We start from the raw sequence: 22699 nt of genomic DNA on the forward strand, positions 1-22699 counted from the left end.
GTGGAGGCCAGAAGAGGGCATTGGGTCCCCCTGGAACTCAAGTTTCTGATGTTGCAAAGCTACCTACCATGTGAGTGCTGGGAATCAAAACCCAGTCATCTGGAAGAGCAGCCAGAGCTCTTAACTGATGAGCCATCACCCCAGTCCTTCTAACGGTTTTTATTACATTTATTTAAGTGTTTACGAACAAGGCTGTTCATAAGGAGGTCAGAGGACAACTTGGATTTTTTTTTTTTTTTTTTTTTTTTTTTTTTTTTTTTTTTTTTGCTTTCTACCTTGTGTGTCAGCGGATGGAGCGAATCTTGATAGGTGTGGCAGCAAGGCTTTTACCTGCTGAGCCATCTTACTGCCATCTTCCCCCTTTCAGTGAAAAGTTTTTTTGGATACAACCCCTACCCTCATACTATCTAGCTGTTATGTTGCCCTGGGCGGTGACGTAAGTAGGACGGAGATCTAGTGATAAAGGCCAAACCAGGTCTTGTCTGACTTTTTTTTTTTAATATTTTATTTATTTATTATATATGAGTACATTGTAGCTGTCTTCAGACACACCAGAAGAGGGCATCAGATCTCATTACAGATGGTTGTGAGCCACCATGTGGTTGCTGGGATTTGAACTCAGGACCTCTGGAAGAGCAGTCAGTGCTCTTAACCGCTGAGCCACCTCTCCAGCCCCTTGTCTGACTTTTAAAGCTGCTATCCATTTCTTCATTTAAACACTGATGACCACTTGACAGCCTTTTACCAATGACCCCACTGGTCTTCCAATGACTTAAAGAACGTTCAATCCTTTTTAGCCCTACCTTTCCACACAACCCCAAATAGATTTCCTTTGAGCCCTCCCTCAACAGAGAGTTGTTAATCCTAGAAATTCTTTAGTTCCCCTGAGGGTGGTGCTACCCAATCTGCTGAAGCCTGTGTTTTGGAAGCCCCCCCTCCCCTTATTTTATTTTGTGTGTAGGGGGATACACCCTCACCATAGAACCTGTGTAGTTGTCAAAGGACAACTCTCTAGTGGATTTTCTCCTCTTTCTACTATGTGGGTCCTAGGTATCAAATTCAGGTCGTCATGCTTGGTAACAAGTGCATTTTTCCACTGAACCATTCCACCATCATTAAAACATCTTCCCTTTCTTTCTTTCCTTCTTTCTTCCTTCCTCTCTTTCTTTCTTTCTTTCTTTCTTTCTTTCTTCCTTCCTTCCTTCCTTCCTTCCTTCCTCCTCTTCCTTCCTTCTCTCTCTCTCTCTCTCTCTCTCTCTCTCTCTCTCTCTCTTTCTTTCTTTCTTTCTTTCTTTCTTTCTTTCATTGAGGCAGGGTTTCATATATCACAAGCTAACTTGGAATTCACAGTGTGAGCGAGGGTGACCTTCTGATTCTCTTGTCTCCACCTTCTGAATTCTGGGACAGACACTATAATACAGCTACAACCTTAGTGCAGCCTCTTCTCCAGTCTGGTCTCCAGGAGGACCCCAGGAGCTTGAGCATCAGATGTTCTGAAGGGGGCGCGGGACGGGTAGGGGGTGGCGTTGAGACCTATTTGCCTCATTCTCTTCCTCCCAGAGGGGTGTGGGTTAAGATCCTCAAGTTAGGACTGAATCCTGGTGTCCCCGCTTTTCCAGCAGGTCTCAGAAAGTAGGCCTTTTCCCAGAGCACAGTGGCAGGGTAGTATTTTCTTCGAAGCTTGCCTTTCACTCGACCTCGCTCATATTCCGCTGTCGCGGGGCTGTAGAATGTCGGAGCGGGCAGGCCGATCGGGAGTCCGGAGCAACCTTGGGAACCTGGCCTGCGAGATAGAGAGCGCGGCCATCCCCCTGGAAAGGCAAATGAGACCGAGCGCTCTGTGAGGACTTCACTAGTTGCACAGCAGCCGAAGTACTCGAGGCGGCAGCCGGGAATTGCTGGACCCGCAGCCACAGGAACGGACAGATCGGCTGCAGCAGCGGTCCGCGCCTGTAGGCGGGGCGCAAGGAGTGAACTCCTAATGCCATTGGCCGAGGGGCGCGCCATTACCGGCCTTCATTGGCTGCTAGGATAGAGGCCCCGCCCCGCAGCATCTAAACTCTCTGGGTCGGAGCGCTCCCTGCGGAGACCTCGCGAGCGGGTTGCAGTATGAGTCGCCAATCGGACCTAGTGAGGAGCTTCTTGGAGCAGCAGGAGGCCCGGGACCACCGGGAGGGGGCAATCCTCGCCCGTGAGTTCAGCGTGAGTGACACTCCAGCCATCAAGCTTCTCAGCCAGGCGCTCCCCACGGCTGTCCAACTGTGCAATGTGAAAGCCCTGCCTTTTCCTCTCAGCTCCCGGGGCGTCTTCTGCCACCAGCTCTCCGGTTTCCTCTCCCCGCACTTCTCTCACCCTGACTCTCTCCCAGCCTTTCGCACTCTGCCCGCAGGTGTCCAAAGGGTGAAGTCGGTCGCTGTCTGGGAGTAGCCAGACACTATAGGTGTCGTTGTCGAGCTCCCGGAGCAAACCTTATCCCAAGCGGGGCGGTGGTTTCCGCCGGGGAGGGAGGCAGCACACCTGCGCAGGACTCCAGTCCCCCACTCCTGGGTCACCTTGCAATCCCTGGGAGGAAGTGGCTTGGGGCAACAGAAAGAGGAACAAGGAAACTTGTCGCCTAGCCTTTGGGCTCCAAGTTTCCAGGCTAAACTAGGGCTTTTCAGCGCTGTGGCCCTGGGAGCTCTGACCTCAGTTTCACCTGTTTTGAATTGTGATTGTTAAAAGCCAAGCCGGTCTGAAAATGAGGTGATTTGGGTAGATGCACCTAGCACGTATTGGACATTCACTGGCTAGACAGGTACGTTTAACGGGGCTTACAGAAGTTGGTAAACGTTACATCAGACCAATCAAGTTTGTAAGAGGGAATTCCACTCAGCCACGGCACACAACGTGTATTGAAGTATTTTAAATATAGTTGACGTGATCCAAATACGTAATACTCTGTTATCAAACTCAGAAATATAAACTATAAAGATATAGAAATAGATGTGACGTTAAGTGATCATTTACAGCGTGGCATGATGGTATATGCCTGTAGTTCCAGCAGATGACAGCCTAAAACAGGAGGATAACAACGAGTTCAATTCCAACCTGAGTTAAATAATTTGTGACCACTCTGGAGATTGTCTCAAGAAAATGAAAAAGATAGTTTACACAAAGACCAATATGTAAACCAATAACAGTACAGCACTGTGGTGGTACAGGTCTTTAATCCTAGCACTTAGGGCAGGGGCAGAAGATCTCTGTAAATCTAAAGTCAGTCTGGTCTACACAGAGAACTCCAGGACATCCAGGGCTATGTAGGGAGACCTTGTCTCAAAAACAAACAAACAAACAAACAAACAAACAAAACCCAACTAACTAAGCAAGCAAAACAAACGACACAAAATAGCAACAAACCAACCACAATACCACAACAGATACAACAAACACTAATAAGTACCAAATTTATAGCAGGGTGAGGGTAGCACACAGATTTAATTTCAGCACTTGGCAAAGCAGAGGCAGGTGAATCTCCGAGTTCAAGTCCAGCATGGTCTGCAGAGTGAGTTCCAGGACTTCCAGGGCTACACGGGTCTGGGGGGGGGGGGAAGCAAAAAGAAAAGCAAAAAACAACAACAAAAGCCAAAAACCAAAACCAAAAAGCAAACAAAAAAAATCAAACCAAATTTATTAAGTCCATAAGTAAATACACAACAGGCATATGGGCAGATTAAATATGAATCCAAATAGTTTGCACATGCAGAATGCTGTAACATAAGAAATTTATCAGCATAAAATATAAACGTCGCAAGCAGGAAGCTGTGCCCACACATGCATGTGGTGTGTCTTTCGGGTTGAGGAGAGCAGTTCTGAGGGCTGCATGCAGAGTCTTGCACTCACTCACTCCAGAACTTTGACTTTCCTACCGCTGTGATTGAAACACCCACTGTAGGAAGAAGGTGTCTCTGGGGGCTGGAATAACCTGATTGGCATAAGTAAACCACTTTGGAATGGCGGCCCAGACACAACGGCAATCATCACAAATATGAACACCCAATAGGAGTGATACCTCTCGCTAGTTATTATAATGTACCAGCTATTAAGTACCTATAGCAATTTCTTACGTGTTATATATTATACCTCATATCTATTATACCTCATATCTATGGCATATCATGCTGCATCTTGTATAAGTATTTATTTTTAATTTTTTAAAAAAGTTCATTTTATGTATGTGAGTCCACTGTCACTGTCTTCAGACACACCAGAAGAGGTCATCGGATCCCATCATAGGTGGTTGGGAGCCACCATGTGGTTGCTGGGAATTGAACTCAGGACCTCTGGAAGAGCAGTCAGTGCTTTTAACCACTCAACCGTTTCTCCAGCCCACTATTATGTTTTTACGACAGGGTTTCATGTAGTTCAGGCAGGTCTTGAATTCAATATGCAGCCAAGGATGACTTTGAACTTTGGTTTTTGTTTTTTAATTATGTATGTGCGCACACTTATTTTTTTGGGGGGGAGACTGTGGACAACCGTGAGAGTTAATTTTACACTACTACCTTACCTTGTGGTGAAAGTCAGGTCATCAGGCTTAGTGGCAAGTACCTGCACCAACTGAGGCATCTCCCTTGCTCCAGTGTCCTTTGTTTGGGAGTGTGGGTTTTGTGTAGGCCACAGTACCTATGTACAGGTCAGAGGACAACTTTCTGGTGTGGCTTCTCTCTCCTTATGGTGTGGGATGTGGGGAATGAGTACAAAATCTTCAGACCTGTGCAGAAAGTGCTTATCGTATGCACTGAACAATCTTTTGGGTGCAAAGAATGCATATGTTATTATCGCTATTTATAGTACACTGTAACACGGTTGAGTGTACAGGTCTGAGAGGTGGAGTGTGCAGGTTCAACCCTTTTTGGGGTACCTCCTCGTGGGACCTTTGGCAAGTTACTCAACCACTTCCTACAACAACGTTCTTCTGCGCAATGAGGAGAGTGGATAGTTGCCACTTGGGATGCCGGAATCCCCTAGCACTGAGTCTGGCTTTCACCTGCTGTCCTAGATATTATCACACCCATCCGACTACGGATGGGTCTTGCTCTGTTCCTTCTGCTCACGGTGCCTCCCACTAGGACATTAAGGCCCGCTCAGTGGCCTGGAAGACTGAAGGTGTGTGCTCCACTAAAGCCGGCAGTCAGCAGGGAAACTCAAAGAAGAACCGCTACAAAGACGTGGTACCGTGTAAGTCAGATGGTGTCTTGAGGGAGTCAGTGCCACTTGCACAAATGCTGAGTGGCAGTGCCCATCTGGCTACACCCACCCACAGCCAACCCCTCCCACCCGTCCCATCCCTACCTCTTCCATAACCATCACCCAGGCTTGAGGTGGCTGCATTACTCCCTGAAGCCACAAGGGGGCAGAAACCCACTAGTGTGCTGTCACCCTGCTTGCTTTTGCCTGGGAGGGTGTCAGAGACTTGACACCAGACCCCTCCACATGTCTCACCCTCTGGCAGATGATGAGACGAGAGTCATCCTTTCCCTGCTCCAGGAGGAAGGACACGGAGATTACATTAATGCCAACTTCATCCGGGTCAGGCTAGTGATCAGGGAACAGGTGGCTTTGGGAGGGTTGGGACGGGCTTCAGAATCTCGTTAATGAGTGGGACTTTCCCAGGGCACAGATGGAAGCCAGGCCTACATTGCGACGCAAGGACCCCTGCCTCACACTCTGTTGGACTTCTGGCGCCTGGTTTGGGAGTTTGGAGTCAAGGTCAGCTTTTTGGGGCAGAGAGAGGGGCATGGCTCTGAGTCCCTGTCCTTCCGTTGTCTCCTTATTCAGTGGCCTCCCTCTTCCTTGCCGTTTGTCTAGGTGATCTTGATGGCCTGTCAGGAGACAGAAAATGGACGGGTATGTATCCTCGGGCTCCTAGAGTGCAAAGAAGAATGCAGGGAGGAGGGGAGGCTTGGGGGGGGGGGTCTCCTTCTTGTCCCTATAACCAGAAGTGCAGCCCTTGGCTGACTCCACTGCAGCTCTGCAAAAGCCACTGGTCCTCATTTTGCCTTGATCTTTTTCCTTTTGACTATGAGGTTGTCCCCTCAGTACCGGCTTCCTACCAGCTCACAACATGGCTAAGGACTGTACTGAAGAGTTTCCACCCTGGTCTTTCTATACCCTTTCCTGCCCCTTATACTCCCCTCTACCTTGGCTATTCTCAGATGAGCCAGAGAAGGATCTGCCTTGGTGCCGTCCTCAGCCGTGGACTTTGCCAGAGCCCATTATGTTACCTGGACCTCCACATGCCCCCCTCTAACTCCTTCCTGTGTTTTCCCATGTTCCTTCCTAGTTCTCATCTACCTCAGCACATGGGATAGTTCGAAATGTGAAATGCATGTCACCATAGGATGACAACCCTCCCACAAGCTATTATTTTTATCTTCGACTGCCTTCTTACTGGGATATGATTCGTCCGTTTAGCCAGGCCTGGCAGCTCCCTACCGTATGTTCTTCAGGTTCTTGGGAGGCCAAAGTGAGCGGATCAAAAGTTTGAGGCCAGCCTGGGTGACTCGGGGGAGACCATCGACACTTTCACCACTCCATCCACCTGTGTTTAGAGTCACAGGCAACGCCAGTAGATTTGCCGACTCTGTGTGTGTAACACGAAATAGAACTGTGTGGCAGGTGGCTTTGCGAATGGCTTCTTTCTCTTTGTGTTCTTGGCTCTTGCTAGTGTTCTTTGGATGGCTGAATAGCACCCCTCCCCCCATTGAATGGACCTATATTTCACTCCCCACTCTAAGCAGTTTGTAGATGCTGGATTGTTTCTCTGAATCACGCCGCCATGAATATTCATATGCAAGCCTTTGTGCGGACACGAACTTTCGTTTCTCGAACATACGTTGGGTGGAATTGCTGGTTCATAGAGGAACTCTAGTTTTAACTCTAGTTTAAGGAAGTGACAGGCTGTTTTCCATAGTAGCTGTATCAGGTTACATTTCCATCCACAGTGCACAAGTCCAGTTTCCTTATATCCTTGCCAACAGTTCTGGTTCCTTCTCATTTTGAAAACCTTTTACTTATTGTGTGCAGGGGTATGTGCATGTGTACACAAGCGTGTCGTGGAATATGGGGTGGAGGTCAGAGACAACTTTGGGAATTGGCTGTCTCTTTCAACCATGTGGGTCCCTGGGATTGTCTTGGCAACAAGTGTTTTTATCCAGTGAGCCATCTTGCCTGTTCCCTGCCCCACCCCTCTCTCTCTCATTATAGCCATTGTTGGAAATAGGAAGGAATCTCTAACTGGTTCTTTTAAACCATGTAGTAAAATATATGTAAACATAAATTGTCATTTAAGGGGCTGAAAGACGTCTGGAGGTTAAGAGCACTTGTTACTCTTGTAGAGGACCTGAAGTCCTAGGCCCCCATACCCACATCAAACAGCTTACAATTGCCTGTAAGTCCAGCCCCAAAGGGATCTGATGCCTACTTCTAGCCTCCTTGGGCACCCAAACACATTTAACTTTTCATTCAAACACACACACACACACACACACACACACACACACACACACACACAGACAACCACACAAAAAACCACACACACAAATAAAAAGCATAAACTCCTGCTCCCCTGGTCCTGGCCACCTGTCTTCTGTCTCCATTGAACTAACTGCCTGTCCTAGTTGGCACCATGTAAATAGGATTATAAAATAAGTGTCCCTCTCTGTTTCTGGTTTCTTTCCCTCGATAGTTTTAAGGTCTGTCCATGTCGTCATGGGTACCGTAATGTCATTCGTCTTACGACTGACTATGCCGTGGCTTTGTGTCAAGTCTTCTGTACCCATTCATCTGTTGATACACAGTCGGGCTGCTCTCCTTTCAGACCACTGTGGCTGATACTGTTGGCACACACTGGTAAACAGTTATGTGTTTGCTTCTGACTTTTGTTTTCATTTGTGTGAGTCAGTGTATGTACGGGTGTGGTTGTGGGTGTAGGCCTCTGTCTCAGACATCTCACTCTGTCCCCCTGGCTGGCCTGGAACTCACTATGTAGGCGAGGCTGGTCACGAACTCACAGAGACCCACCTGTCCCTGCACCCCCTGCTCCTGCTACATTGCTGGCTTTAAAGGCTTGAGAGACTCTGCTGGCTCTTTTGTTCCTCCTGGGGGTCCTCCCTGAACTCAGTGCTTGAATTTTCTCAGCTCAGCTGGAAGCCGGCAAGCCCCAGAGATCTTCTTCCTGCCTCTGCCCACCGCTGAGCTGGGGCACAAACATACAAAGGTGCCTGGCTTGTTATATGGGCGCTGGGGTCTGAGCTCCAGTGTTCATGGTCGTGCAGCCCCCCCCCTTTTTTTTTTTTTTTTTTCGTGCAGCCCTCTTAACTGCTGAGCTATCACTCTAGGACTCTCTGTTTTTTCAATTATTTGAGTATAAATCCGCAGTCGGATTGTTTAACTTTTTTTTTTCCACAGTGGCTATACCTTTTACTCTTCTACCAGATAGGGGTTTTAGCTTCTCTGCAGGTTCAGCAACACTTGGTGCTTTGCATGCATTCGTGTGTGTGTGTGTGTGTGTGTGTGTGTGTGTGTGTGTGTGTGTGTGTGTGTGATGTGTGAAATGCACACATTTAGAGGCCAAAAAAGGATGTCAGGTGTTCTGTTCTATCCACGTTCTGCCTTTCCCCCTGACACGGGTGTTTCACTTAGCCTGGAGCTAGGCTGGTAACAATGCTTCAGAGATCCTCCTGCCTCTGCCTCTGCCATGCTGGGGTTACAGGGGCATACGAGTCATTTCCTGTGGGTGCTGGGTATTTGAATTCAGAGCCTCATTCTTGTTCAGCAACTGTTATCCATGAGCCATCTCTCCAGTAGTTATTTACTTCCCACTCATGGGGATGGAGAGATGGCTCACTGGTTAAGAGTATATTCTACCATTGTCAAGAAACCACATTTGGTTCATAATATCAACATCAAGTGGCTTGTAAGGACTTGTAATTTCAGCTCCAGTCACCTGCATTCACAGTCATGTAACCTCCCCAATTAAAGAGAAGTCTTTGTTCGTTTGTAGACAGGGTTTCTCTGTGTAGCCCTGTCTGAATTCACTCTGTAGACCAAGCTGTCCTCACACTCAGAGATCTGCCTACCTGCACCTCTTCAGTGCTGGGATTCAAGGTGTGCCCCGCTACTGCCTGACAAAAATTAAATCTTAAAAAGAGAGAGAAAAAAAACCCACTCATTTTTTTGTTTTGTTTTTCATGTGTTTTTGTCTATTTGTGGGTTTTCTCTGGAGAGACATATATCCAGGTTCCATTTTAAAATTGGGTTATTGTCTTTGGTACTGAGTTGAAAGAGTTCTAGATAAAAGTACTTAGTTGGGCAGTGCCGGTGCATGCGTTTGATCTTAGCACTCGAGAGACAAGAGGATCTCTGTGAGTTCAAGGTCCCACCCTCTTCTATAGATGGAGTTCCAGGATAGCCAAGGCTACACTGAGAAATATGTCTCAAAAAACAGGAAAAGAAAAAGAAAGGAAGGAAGGAAAGAAGGAAAGGAGGAAGGAAGGAAGGACAAAAGAAAAAGGGAAAGAAAGAGAGAGAAAAGAAAAGAAAAAAGAATGAACTTGTCTGGCATGGTATGTGTGCCTTTGGTGGGCAGAGGCAGGTGCATCTCTGTAAGTTTTACACTAGCCTGGTCAACACAGCACGTTCCAGGTCAGCCAAGACTAAAATTTACAACTTTGAAAATTTATGTCATATATTTTATATTTTATGTCATATACTTTATATTTTAATTTAGGACACACCAAATAGCTTATACTCAGTAACGATGCAAAATCGACAGTCCTGCACTGATCTGTTCCAGCGACCTTACTGAGTTTATTAGCCCGGCGTGTGAAGTGTGCATTCTTTAGTAGCTTCCCCCAAAGATGGAGTCACGTCATATACAGATCAAAGCTTTGCTTCTTCCTTTCCCAGCATTCGTGCCGACTCCTCCCCCACGCTCCCTACGCTACGCCCTCTCCTCTGTCTCCTTCACGTCACTTCCTCTTCTCCTTCACGTCACTTCCTCTTCTCTGTCCCTCCCCATCCACCCTCAAGGCCCCCTTTCCCCTGTTGTGCTTCTGTAGGCTTGGATGAGGTTAGAACTGGTGTGCTCCTGACTCCATCCTGTGCTTCCTAGAATCATCACTGGCATCTCTTGTGGAGTTTTTGGGTGCTCTTGGCCTTGATGAAGAATTCCTTTCTACTCCCAATTCTTTTTACTTTTTTTTTTTTTTAATCTGTGAAGCTAGGTTGGTTCGTCAAGTGCCCCCCCATGGGTTCTTTGTTTGTTTTGTTTCAAGATCTATTTATTTTATGTGTATGAGTACATTGTAGTTGTCTTCAGACACACTACAAGAGGGCATCGGATCCATTACAGATGGCTGTGAGCCATGTGGTTGCTGGGATTTGAACTCAGGACCACTTGAAGAGCAGCCAGTGCTCTTAACTGCTGAGCCATCTCTCCAGTCCCTGATCTTGTGTTTTTGCTTTGTGGTCTATTAACATGATATCTGACGCCAGTGGGTTTTAGTTTTTAATTGTGCATAGATTTCCTCTCTCTCTCTCTCTCTCTCTCTCTCTCTCTCTCTCTCTCTCTCTCTGTGTGTGTGTGTGTGTGTGTGTGTGTGTGTGTGTGTGTGCCATAGCATGAGTGTGGAGGTCACAAGACAAGCTCTAGTGTTGGTCTTTACCCTCCTTGTTTGAAACAGGGTCTCTTGTTTTGCTGCTGAGGTACAAGATTCCAGGGATTCTGCCTCCTCTCTTGAAAGGATGCTAGAATGATAAATGCACGCAACTGTGTGCAAGCATTATGTAGGCTCTGGGGATGCAGCTCAGATACTCACACTTATACAGCACCTGATAAATTACCCAGCAAGGCTCTGACACGGATGCGTTTTCATTGTCAAAAGCCTTGCATTCCTAAAATTAAACCTACTCGGCTATGGTGCATAATACTTGGCTAGTAATTGAGCTCTAAGTTCATGAGATCCTGGTAGGTACTTTGCTTTCCTTGTGATGCCTGATTTCCATAGGAGGGCCCTACACAGCCTCCGTGTGCTGGGTCATGTTCATGATCCTTCAGGTTTTTTCAAGGGTGTGTGAAAGGTTGGTATTAATTCTGCTTCTTTAATAAATGTCACTAATTTGCTTTTTTTCTTACAGGAGGCAAAAGTGTGAGGAATGTTTCAATGTAACCGCGTGATCTGTGTCTTTTCTGTTTTCTATAGTTTCAAGTTTCCATCGGGTGTCCGTTCCATTTATATGAGGAGCTTCTTCTTATGTATTTGCTTGCAATGAATTTGCCTCCTTTTTGACTGATGAGGTTTCCATCGAGTTAGTTTATTTATGGGATGTTAGCATTCTAAGTTCCACCCACAGTTACCTGGCAACAGCCAGGCATGCTCCACCCCACAATTTCCTGGCAACAGCCTGGTATGCCTGACACTGTAAGAGGCTGCTTGCCCCTCCTCCCTCTTTTGCTCTCTTGCTCCCCTCTTGCTCTTGCCTTCCTGCCCCCACTCTCTCCCCATTCTCTTTCTCTCCACGTGCTCATGGCCAGTCCCCCCCCTTCCCCTCCTTCCCCCTCTCCCCTTTTTTCTGCCTCTCCTACACTCTTAACTCCCCTCTGCATGCCCTGAATAAACTCTATTCTATACTATACCATCGGGTGGCTGGTCCCTCAGGGGGAAGGGATGTCTCAGCATGGGCCCGCTGAGGCACCCCCTTTACCCCATAGGTCACCACACCTCCATCGAACACAACCCCTCCTCTCTTTATCCTTTTATAAACACATCATGGGGTGGGGGACAAGTGTGCTAAGGCACGTGTATGGAGGGCAGAGAACAACTAAGACTCACTTCTCTCCCTTGCATGTGGGACCTTGCACGTGGGACAATTTAGACTGTCAGGTTTGGAGGCAAATACCTTTACCCACTGAGCCAAATATCTAGCCCAAGGTTTCTTTTCAGTTCCAGCATGTTTAGGATATAAAGATATCCTAATTTATGAATGAAATTATCATCCTACATTTTTCTCTTTAGTATTGTTCTGGTTTTAGTCAGTTGGGTCCTGGGGTGCTTCAACATTGCTTCCTTTATGTGTTTTCCCCACTCAGTACAGATTACTGACTTTTTTAGTCTCAACAGTTTTGGGGGAATGTACTGTTTTTCTTTCCTTTTAAAAGAAACATTTTGTATTTATTTTATGTATGTGAATACTCTGTCGTCGTCTTCAGATGCACCAGGAGAGGGCATTGAATCCCTTTATAGATGGTTGTGAGCCACCTTACAGTTGCTGGGAATTGAACTCATAACCTCTAGTCAGTGCTCTTAACCACTGAGGCATCTCTCCAGCACCAGCTTCTCTCTCTCTCTCTCTCTCTCTCTCTCTCTCTCTCTTAGAGATTTATTTTATGTATATAAGCACAGTGTAGCTGTCCTCAGACAGACCAGAAGAGGGCATCAGATCTCATTACAGGTGGTTGTGAGCCGCCGTGTGTTTGCTGGGATTTGAACTCAGGACCTCTGGAAGAGCAGTCAGGGCTCTTAACCCTTGAGCCATCTCTCCAGCCCAGCTTTTATCTCTTAAAGTATAATTTCTGTTTTCTCTGGGACTGGAGAGATGGCTCAGGGGCTAAGAGCCCTGGCTGTTCTTCCAGAGGTTGCAAGTTCAATTCTCAGAACTCACATGGGGGCTCACAACCATTTACAACTCCAGGTCCAAGAGACTGAGTGCTCACTTCTGGCCTCAGGCACCAGCATACACATAGTACCCAGACATACATGTAGACAAAACACTCATGCACATACTGCAAATTAAACATTTTTTTCCTGTTCTTAGATCATCTCTCCAAGACTCTGGGGACGGTGGGTCCCACAAAGGACTGATTCTCTTGCTGATTTCAGGCTTCTCTTCTTTGTCTCTGTGCAGTCTTCCTCCGGGGCTTTACCCTGCTCTTAGTGAATTGTGCTTGGGACTTCCATCGATGGCTGATTCTTGCATTTAATTATATTCCTTGTTATGTTCCTTTTCCATTGCTATGTTAAGGTCTTCGCCTCTTTTTCCTCTTTCACTTCTGATCTTTTATATACTCTCTGATTAGCCGACATTTTGCTACATTTTTGGTTGTCAAGGACAGCGGATGCTGGATTTTAAGCGTAGCACAGTTCAGTGTTAGACTGCATCGACTCTGGTTAAAGAATGTCTCGAGTGTTTTACTTTTCTAGGAAGACAGGTTTTATCTTCTGGCGCTGCTTCCTGTTTCCCTGGCTTCTGTTTGCTTGGCTCTCTCTTCCCTGCAAATTCTTTGTCGCCGTCCTCTCTGAGCCGCGATCTGTGCTTCTGAGGCATGGTGGAATCCCAGAGCTCTTGGTTCCTACAGCTCAGTGAAGTCAAGGCGGTAGGCCAGGTAGTCGACTTAGTGAGCACCACCCTCGCTTAGTGACAGCCCGGTAGGAGGATATCCTGACCTGTCTTCCCGCTGCGAGATCAGAAGCTTGCTCCTATGCTGTGCGTTTATGTCATACTCAGCAGCTGCCCTCACAGCTGAAGCTGCTGGCCCTCCCACAAGCAGCTCTCAGGGCGTCCTGCCACTCTGAACGGGACCTGCCCATTCACTCCTTGCCTTCCCCGCCTTACTTTGCAGAGGAAGTGTGAACGCTACTGGGCCCAGGAGCGGGAGCCTCTACAGGCCGGGCCTTTCTGCATCACCCTGGTAAGCTGGCACAAGGGTGGGAACAGGTGGTTTCCGCAGGCCTTGGATAGAGTGAGAGATCTCATGGAAGTCATAGAGAGTGAGAAGCCTTGGGCTAGGCTTGGAAAGATGAACCATTTTCCTCACAGCTCCCTTACACTGAGAAAAACTCCGAATACACCACTCTAATTATGATCACAGGTACCTCTGTAACCAAAATGGACTTGCTCAGGTTTCTACAATTCTTGTTTTATAGTGTTCTTTACTGGAGGAAATCCCTCCACATACAGGTAGTTAGCCATTAACAAACGCAAGGAGACCATTGTATTGTAGAACAATAGGACTCTCTTATGCTCACTGTAAAAGGATTAGTTTGGTTTCTGTGCACATTCCTCTTTTGTCCCTGTTCTGACAAAAGTTTCCTTGAACACTTTGGGAGAAGTTTGGGCCGAAAGAAAAATTAAACATATCGTCAGCATAGAAATTTATTTGAGGGGCTGCAGAGATGGCTCAGTGGTTAAGAGCACTGAATGCTCTTCCAGAGGTCCTGAGTTCAAATCCCGGCAACCACATGGTAGCTCACAACCATCTGTAATGGGATCTGATGCCCTCTTCCGGTGTGTCTGAAGACAGCCATAAGTGTACTTATATGGAATGAATAAGTAAATAAATCTTAGAAATTTATTTGAATCCAAAATATATGACTATATTTACAATAACATAACACCCAAAGGGCATATCATCATTGGCTGTGAAACAATTTAAAAAATTTTTTTTTTTTTTTTGGAGCTGGGGACCGAACCCAGGGCCTTGCACTTGCTAGGCAAGCGCTCTACCACTGAGCTAAATCCCCAACCCAAAAATATTCTTTTGAAGCAAAAACAAAACAAAAACAAAAACAAAAAAAACCCCCATGTAATAAGAATGCAAAAGGAAGCAAAAAATATAAATCTCCCAAGGATTTGGAATTAGACACAATAAGTCAGCTAGTCTGCCAGAGTCGGAACTATAAGACAGGCCCATCAAGCTCTCTCTCAACCACCTGGCTAAGCCAGCAATCCCAGGCATGCAAAACAGCACTGCAGGCCTAAGAGTTTAAGAAATGTTTTTAGTATTTGATTTTCAATCAAGAATGCTTTACTTATATGAGGTGGTACACACTTGCCATCCTAGCACATGGTGGGTTGAGACAGAGGGATCTCTGGTTTGAGGCCAGTCTAGGCTCTACACAAGGCTTGTCTCAAATGTAAAAACAAACCCCAAACCTTGGCTCTCTAGAAATATGAAATGTGGGGCTGGGGATCCCTATTTCTCCTCTGTTTTCTCTGTCCTCTTCTCACGTGCTCAGACAAAGGAGACAGCACTGACTGCGGACATCACTCTCAGGACCCTCCAGGTTACATTCCAGAAGGTACCAAAAGGTCAAAAGGTGAAGGGGCTCAGGCATGGGATAAGCTATCTCCTCTCCTGTAAATGGACACTCATGATACCAATCTGTTTCCGACACCCCCAGTTAGTACATGGTGGACCTGTTTGTCTTTGTGACGCAGAGGGTGGAGCCCACGGCCTTGTGCAGGCTATGCAAATCTTAATCTTTTCCCACTGTACCTTATCTGGTGGATTTAAATGCAATGTGCTTAGAACTCTAGTAGGTGATCAATAAATATGTTTTTTTTTCTTTCCATTTTTTCCATTCTCTGTCCCCCTGCCTCAGGAATCCCGTCCTGTGCACCAGCTACAGTACATGTCTTGGCCGGACCACGGGGTTCCCAGCAGTTCCGATCACATTCTCACCATGGTGGAGGAGGCCCGTTGCCTCCAAGGACTTGGACCTGGACCCCTCTGTGTCCACTGCAGGTTTAGGAAATTAGCTTTATGAGGAGCTGGTGAGGCAGAAGGGAGAGGATGAGACAGCAAGGCAAGGGAGAGCGGTTGTGGCTTGAAGCTTTCAGTTGCATATCTTTTTTTTTTTTTTTTAAGATTTATTTTATTGGGGTTGGGGATTTAGCTCAGTGGTAGAGCGCTTGCCTAGGAAGCGCAAGGCCCTGGGTTCAGTCCTCAGCTCCGGAAAAAAAAAGAACCACAAAAAAAAAAAAGATTTATTTTATTTATATGAGTAAGTACACTGTTGCTGTCTTCAGACACACCAGATCCCATTACAGATGGTTGTGAGCCACCATGTGGTTGCTGGAATTGAACTCAGGACCTTTGGAAGAGCAGTCAGTGCTCTCAACCACTGAGCCATCTCCCCAGCCCCTCAGCTGCATCTCTTGTGAGACTTCTGGATGTGTGTTCATGATGCAATGAGCTGAAATCGTTAGCCGGAATAGACTGCCCGCTGGAGAGTAAACATATAGCTGACCGTTCACACGTCTAAGTGAATAGAAAAAGTTTTCCGACGCTGAAGAAATACCTCAGTGGGCAAAGCACTTGCTGAGTTCAGGTCTTCATTTACCCAGTCAAAGCCAGGACGGGTGGCTTGGCCCCCTGTGTAACCCCAGTGCTGGGAGATGAGAGACAGGTGAATCCATTCAGGTGGTTGCTACTCAGGTGGTCAAGCAAATTTGTGAGCATCCTATTTAAATAAGAGACCCTGTCTCAAATTTAATATTGACCTTCTGTCTCCACACTGTCACCACACACACACATACACACACACACACACACACAAAATGGGTGCACACTAATGTACACATAAAATCAAAAGGTTTTATTTAAGATTATAGTCTAGGGACCCTGCAATTTACTAAGTACTGATCTCCCTCAGCTCATCTCAGAAGGGGTTGTGGTATCTGCAGGGTTAGGCAGTCCTGACATCCCAGCACTTAGGAACCTGAAGTCAGAGGCCAGCCTGGGTAACACAGCAAGATCTGTGGGAAAGGGAGGAGGGAGAGAATGGAAAAACGGGGAAAGGGGCATTGTGGGTAGGCTATGATGGTGTCTGTTCTGATTCTCGATTGTCAGTGCTGGCTGTGGACGAACAGGTGTCTTGTGTGCTGTTGATTACGTGAGGCAGTTGCTTCTGACTCAGGTATGACGACGACGACGACCTCTTCTCTGAGGGCAGTGCGTCCCATGCCTGCCTACCAGGGCCTATTCACACTTCCCCTCTGTATCGCAGACAATCCCGCCCAATTTCAGCCTCTTTGAAGTGGTCCTGGAGATGCGGAAACAGCGACCTGCAGCGGTGCAGACAGAGGTATATGTGCTTGCTCTGTCTTTTCCCAAGGACACAGGGAGGCTTCCCTATCTTCCCAATCCCCTCTTCTCAAATAACCACTCACCCCAACAGGAGCAGTACAGGTTCCTGTACCACACAGTGGCTCAGCTATTCTCCCGCACTCTCCAGAACAACAGTCCCCTCTACCAGAACCTCAAGGAGGTACAGGAGTGCCCAATTCCACTCTTTCTGCCTCTTGGGAACAGTAACGGCCTCACTGTGAAAGGCACCTTTATCTCCTCAGAACTCCCTCCTTCCTCAGGCTGTCCCCTCCTAGGCACCCACAGTGACCTGCGTCAGAGTCATGGCCTCATGACCCTCCCTGCCTTCCTGCTTCCCTGCAGAACCGCGCTCCAATCTGCAAGGACTCCTCGTCCCTCAGGACCTCCTCAGCCCTGCCTGCCACATCCCGCCCACTGGGTGGGGTTCTCAGGTACTGGCTCCGTCTGCTCACTGTTCACTCTGCCCCTGGAACACCAACCCCTGTATCCTGGGTTAGCCTGGGTTAACCTTTCTTGGTCTTCCAGAAGGCAATTAATTAAGTAGGTAAATGTATTTTTAGAATCTCTCTCTCTCTCTCTCTCTCTCTCTCTCTCTCTCTCTCTCTCTCTCTCTCTCGTGTGTGTGTGTGTGTGTGTGTGTGTGTGTGTGTGTGTGTGTGTGTGTGTGTATGTGCGCGCGCGCGTATACATTGCTGGACCGTTAGAGGCCAACCCTGGGTCCTCACCTTCCACGTGTTTTGAGACCATCTCACTATGTACATCAACAGTTTCTGGGCATTCACCTGTCTCTGTCTCATTGTAGGAGGGCTGGAGTCCCAGACACATGACCAAATACAGCTTTACAGGGGTCCTCCCTAGTCCCACTTGCCAATGTGGCCCTGTTCTTCCTGCTGTAGGGTTACTAGGGACACGGAACCCCTGCTTTCTACCCTCAGGTGGCCCGCCCCTTCCCTCCTTTCCTGCTCTGGGGACTGGGGCAGGCAGGAAGGAAGCTGGTTGCCTGGGCCGAGCTTGCTCCCTTCCCCCTCTCTCCCCGTGCTCAGCGCTTTCACTTCCTCTGCTTACGGTCCGCTACAGGAGCATCTCGGTGCCTGGGCCACCGACCCTTCCCATGGCTGACACTTACGCTGTGGTGCAGAAGCGTGGCGCTCCGGCAGGCACAGGGCCGGGGACGCGGGCGCCCAACAGCACGGACACCCCGATCTACAGCCAGGTGGCTCCACGTATCCAGCGGCCCGTGTCACACACCGAAAACGCGCAGGGGACAACGGCACTGGGCCGAGGTGAGTTGAGGCCCTACCGGGATGAGGAGCTGAGGGCGAGCACCTGTTCGTCCGTTCCCCGCTCTCATAAGGTTCGGGAACGTCTAAGCGCCACGCGGAGCTCAGGCCGGGACCCAGCATGGCCACGCCCCCAGGCTCCTAATTGTCGGGGTTCAAGCCCCCAAATGAGCTCCAGGTCAAGACTGAGTTGGGAGACTGGGTTGTCTAAGCCGGGCGGCAAAGTCGGACCTCGGTATTTGGCCCCGCCCATGGCCCCGCCTCCAATCCATACCTCGGGAGGGGAATCTGTAGCTGCGCTCTGTTAAGAGTCCCTGGTACTCTTAAAAGCAGCTTGAGCTGACTAGTAGGGGTTCTCCTACCCTCAGTTCCTGCGGATGAAAACCCTTCCGGGCCTGATGCCTATGAGGAAGTAACAGATGGAGCGCAGACTGGTGGGCTAGGTAAGTCAGAGCATAGGATGCAGCTTTGGAGAGCCCCAGGATTTGGGGAGTTCGAGGGCACCGGATTCAGGTTTCTCCTTCACATACCTTCATCTGGAGCGGGGCGGGTTTGGAGGAGGTTACCCGTTGACACCTCAGCCTCCGCATGGAACCCTTCCTCCGCATGGAACCCTTCTCCCCTTAGGCTTCAACTTGCGCATTGGAAGACCTAAAGGGCCACGGGATCCTCCAGCAGAGTGGACACGGGTGTAATGAGTGCTGTACCAGTTCCAGCCTATCACTCAGTGGTGGCTGGGCGACTGCAACCCCCATGCTGCTGTGTGCTGTCTTATGTATGAGTGGGACTCATGGGCCTGAATCAAAATAAAAGTTTCTCAGGGTAGAAAAAAACAAATAGGGACTTTGGCCAGTGGTTATAGCAGTCAAAGCCAGGGGCTAGGAGGGGTAAGTGGGGGAGGTGGTGGATCTACTCTGAGAAAGTTTAGGAAAGCACATCAAGAGTGAGCATCGCCACTCTTCTCCCCATACACCTACTGGAAAGTGCACCCCAGACAGAGTCCTAACTTGACAGTGCACCTCAGACAGGTGCCTACCTGGATGGACATGCTGGCCCTACAGCTAGAGACATGTCTAATTAGATCCTCATGTAAACTTGCAATGAGCTAGAAAGATCTCCGTCTGGTCAGGGAAATGGATCACCTAGTCAGGTAAATAGTGTGCCATCCAGAAGACAGAACTGCAAGATACCGTCTTTCTCAAAATGGAAGAAAATAGATCCTCAAGAATAAATGTATGTACAATGCTCTACGCCCTGATCCTGCCCTGCCTCACTGCCATAATGTCACAAACAAGTCAGGGTCTATATGACAGTTGTTCATCTAGTCAGTCCTGACTGTGGCCTCTGCAGGCTCAGATAGTGCCTTCTGCAGACTCTTGGAATGCCCGTCTTGAACTTGATGAAAGCTTCTACCGGGAACTTGCAAACATCATTAAAATTATTAATGTAGAATTCAATAAAGAGTGGGTCAAAAACTCAGCTCAAGAGCCTTATACTGCTTCGTGAGTGTTAGACCACAGGTGGCTGCAGGCTCCCAGGTTCATGGTGGTCCTGGGAGGTCTTTTGCCTTTTGAGTGTTGGGGGCAGAAGGGGCTGGTGTATGAAACTTGCCTTATTTGGCCACAGTATCTACTCTCATTGTCAAGTTCTAGAAAATCTGGGCCATGAACAGCTCAGCCAACAGGAATGGCGGATGACAGGGAAACCTTGGGAATCTCCTGCACCTCAGTGAATCCAAACTAAACTCCAAGACGAAAGTTGGGGGAGGGGGGCTGATCAGACCGAGAGGCAGCTGGGAGCAGAGAAGGGTCAGGATGCTGTTATATTCAGAGCCTGGGCTAAGGCTGACCATCCTGGAGTAACGAAAGGAAGGGAAGAGGAGGGATAGGGTGACATTTGGCACATAGGTTAATCTCAAAGCCAGAACCATTGAATTCCTTGCAGCCAGGAAAGCAGTAAGTTCCTGGAAATGGGGAGCTGTTGCAGAAAAGGAAGAATCCTTCATCCTGAAGGAAGAGAAACCAACCAATGTTAACCATGGCTATGTTGATGGGATTTAATTCTGAGCTCAGCACTATTCGGGTCTTAGCTGCCCTGTCTGAATACAGGGAGGAGCTGTGTTGAAGCCTAAGGGAGCCAGTCTCTGGGATCAACAGACAGAAGACTCCGAGGCTATCTGTAGCTGTAGGCAGGTCCTGTCAGTTTCTGCCTGTCAGAGGGCTACTCACTTCCGAGTAGTTTTCCCAACCTTCCTCCTTTTCCCCTTCTGCTCAGAGCAACCGCCAGCCTGTTACTTTTATTGTTAACACTGAATGGCAACTTGACAGAATCTAGAACTAGGTAGGAGGCAAACATCTTTGTGAGAGGGTCTGTGGAATGTTCAGAGAAGTGAGAGGACTCACTGTCAGGATGGACAGCACCCCTGGGGGTGGGGGTGGGGGCTGGGGTCCTGGGCTGAATAATAAGAAAGCGGGTTGGGCACTGGATTCCCTGGCTGCAGATTTAATGTGACCAGCCGCCTCCTGCTCCTGCAGTGACTTCTTCGCCATGGTGGACTGTACCCCGGACCTGTGGCCTCTAATAAAACCTTCCTCCCTTAAGTTGTATGTGTCAGTCATTTTGTCCCTATAATAGCAAAGTAACTAATACAGGAAGTACATGTTTGGTTGAGGGAAAGTCGTAGGCAGTCATTGATCTCCTTCCAAAGAAATGAGACTTTGTTATGTTGCTTTGGTGTTTGCTTGTTATACTTAAGACTAAACCTCGGGCCTCCTGCATGGCAGCCTGGAGCTTTACTTCCCAGCTAGAGCCCCAGCCTTCTTGTAGCTATTTATCTTTAAAGTTTAAAACCAACTATTTCCATGGGTGTTGTGCCTGCTTGCATGTCTGTACACCGTATGCAGAAGCCAGAGAAGCCATCGGATGCCCTAGAACTGGAGTTACAAGTGATTGTTAGCCACCAGCTGGGTGCTGGGATTCAAACCCAGGCTCTGGAGAAAGGCATCAGGCGCTTTTACCAACTAAGCCACCTTTCCAGCCCCCGTTTACTCACCTAGCTAGTTAGTTGTTTTGAAACAGGGTTTTGAGTCGGGTAGCTTCGATTGACCTTGAAACCACGCTATGAACCAAGGCTGGCCTTCGACTCCTAATTCTCCTGCCTCCACCTCCCAAATTCTGAGATTACTTGCTGTAGTCATGTCTGATTTACCAAGATACTTTTTATTTTTATTCGAGACGTGGTCTCTGTGGATTTTTTTCAAGACAGCCTTGAACTCACTCTTTAGCTCGAGGGATTTTGTCTGGTTGGTTGGTTGGTTGGTTGAGTGGTTGACTTACAAGATGGGGTTTCTCTGTGTAGTCCTGGTTGTCCCAGAATTCTCTTTGAACTCAGAGACCCACCTGCCTCTGCCTCCTGGATTCTGGGATTAAAGGCTTTGCCACCACACCTGGCTATCTTCAGTTTATAATCCTTCTGCCTCAACCTCCCAAGGAGTTAATAGTAAGACTGCTACCCAACCCAGCTGCTGTTTCTTCTTCTTTTTCTCCTCCTCCTTCCCCTCCTCCTCCCCTCCTCCCCCTCCCCCTTCCTAATAAATAAATCTTAAAAAAAAAAAAAAGAAAGTAATATAGGGATACTGGGGAAGAAAAGGAAACAGCATTTGGATAAAATTCGTGGCACACATGAGCTGTAGCCCTCCAGTGTGTCCATGCATCCAGAGATGCAGCACTAAGGACGCAGAGGCTGGCATTTCCTTCCTTGCCTCATTCCCGTACCCTGGTGAGGTGACAAGCCTGAGTGACATTTATTACAAGAGACTGATGCTAAGAGCTTTTCTCTGATCATCCTCACTGACCTGAGATCCCTGGCTGGAAGCCTTCTAAAGGAACAGCCATGTGAGTGGACACTGCTGAAGTGGACCCAGCCATCAAGCCATTACCCTGAGGCTGATCCTGATGCTGCAGTGAGCAGTTCCTGCTCTGCTGCCATCCAGGGGCCCACAGCAAGGATCCTATGTTCAGAGTGATGGCTTCTTATGGGTCCTGATCCTCTTGGAACGTGACCATCCTATCCTGGGCCTCAGTTTCTCATTCATCACCACATGTGTATGTGAGTGTTTGGTTTTGAGACAGGGTCTTACTAGGTAATCCTGGCTGGCCAGGAACCCACTTTGTAGAACAGCCTGACCTTGACCTACACACCTGTGCCTCCCCAGTGAGAGTTTAAGGGCATGTGTCACCGCCCCTGGCACACTTACCAGTTTTTAAAACTTGAAAAACACCATGTTTTGTAGATACCGAGAACAGGAAGAGGAAGCAATAACTGGTCACTGAAGAGTTCAAGTGCAGAGGCATCAGTGCAAAAGGGTACAAAGAAAACAGGGCTGGCTTAGGACTGACCAGATGAAGGCGAGACATAGTAGTGGGGTTTATACTGAAATGGAGCATTACTCAAGAATGCCTGCTCCTCCGGGCCACAGAACCAGAGCTG

The 22699-nt window shown here is 48.0% G+C and overlaps 1 protein-coding gene and 1 long non-coding RNA gene across 12 annotated transcripts; one reads left to right on the top strand and one right to left on the bottom strand.

Moving 5' to 3' along the window:
• The first annotated feature begins 2082 nt into the window (after positions 1 to 2082).
• On the top strand, positions 2083 to 19689 carry Ptpn18 (protein tyrosine phosphatase, non-receptor type 18). 11 transcript variants are annotated; one of them, XR_015628528.1, is made up of 15 exons: positions 2083 to 2202; positions 5109 to 5217; positions 5492 to 5568; positions 5653 to 5748; positions 5848 to 5886; positions 13661 to 13729; positions 15057 to 15137; positions 15423 to 15565; positions 16673 to 16739; positions 16830 to 16907; positions 17001 to 17090; positions 17191 to 17361; positions 18008 to 18213; positions 18579 to 18653; positions 18838 to 19689. XR_015628528.1 is itself a non-coding variant. In XM_087565146.1 (15 exons), exons 1-15 carry the CDS (start codon positions 2110 to 2112, stop codon positions 18903 to 18905), a joined length of 1380 nt encoding a protein of 459 aa, XP_087421272.1. In that variant the 5' UTR covers positions 2083 to 2109; the 3' UTR covers positions 18906 to 19689. The 11 variants fall into 11 exon arrangements, 5 of the variants coding, with proteins under 5 accessions (XP_087421272.1, XP_087421275.1, NP_001013129.2 ...); XR_015628526.1 differs by having other exon boundaries at positions 17206 to 17361; XR_015628524.1 differs by having other exon boundaries at positions 17273 to 17474.
• On the bottom strand, positions 16398 to 18444 carry LOC134480354 (uncharacterized). Its single transcript, XR_015629460.1, has 2 exons — positions 18057 to 18444; positions 16398 to 16887 (listed from the first exon to the last, which is right to left on the bottom strand). It is a non-coding gene; the product is annotated as an uncharacterized LOC134480354 (long non-coding RNA).
• Positions 19690 to 22699: the final 3010 nt, after the last annotated feature.

The sequence above is a fragment of the Rattus norvegicus genome, chromosome 9 (genome assembly GCF_021556685.1).
Source record: "Rattus norvegicus strain SHRSP/BbbUtx chromosome 9, alternate assembly SHRSP_T2T, whole genome shotgun sequence".
NCBI lineage: Eukaryota > Metazoa > Chordata > Mammalia > Rodentia > Muridae > Rattus > Rattus norvegicus.

Bases quoted from the DNA above. Each gene is read 5' to 3' on its own strand.
- Ptpn18 (XM_087565146.1), top strand. From the start codon at position 2,110: ATGAGTCGCCAATCGGACCTAGTGAGGAGCTTCTTGGAGCAGCAGGAG. The intron at 16,908-17,000 runs GTATATGTGCTT...TCACCCCAACAG, and splicing joins CTGCAGCGGTGCAGACAGAG to GAGCAGTACAGGTTCCTGTA. The intron at 18,214-18,578 runs GTGAGTTGAGGC...TCCTACCCTCAG, and splicing joins GACAACGGCACTGGGCCGAG to TTCCTGCGGATGAAAACCCT.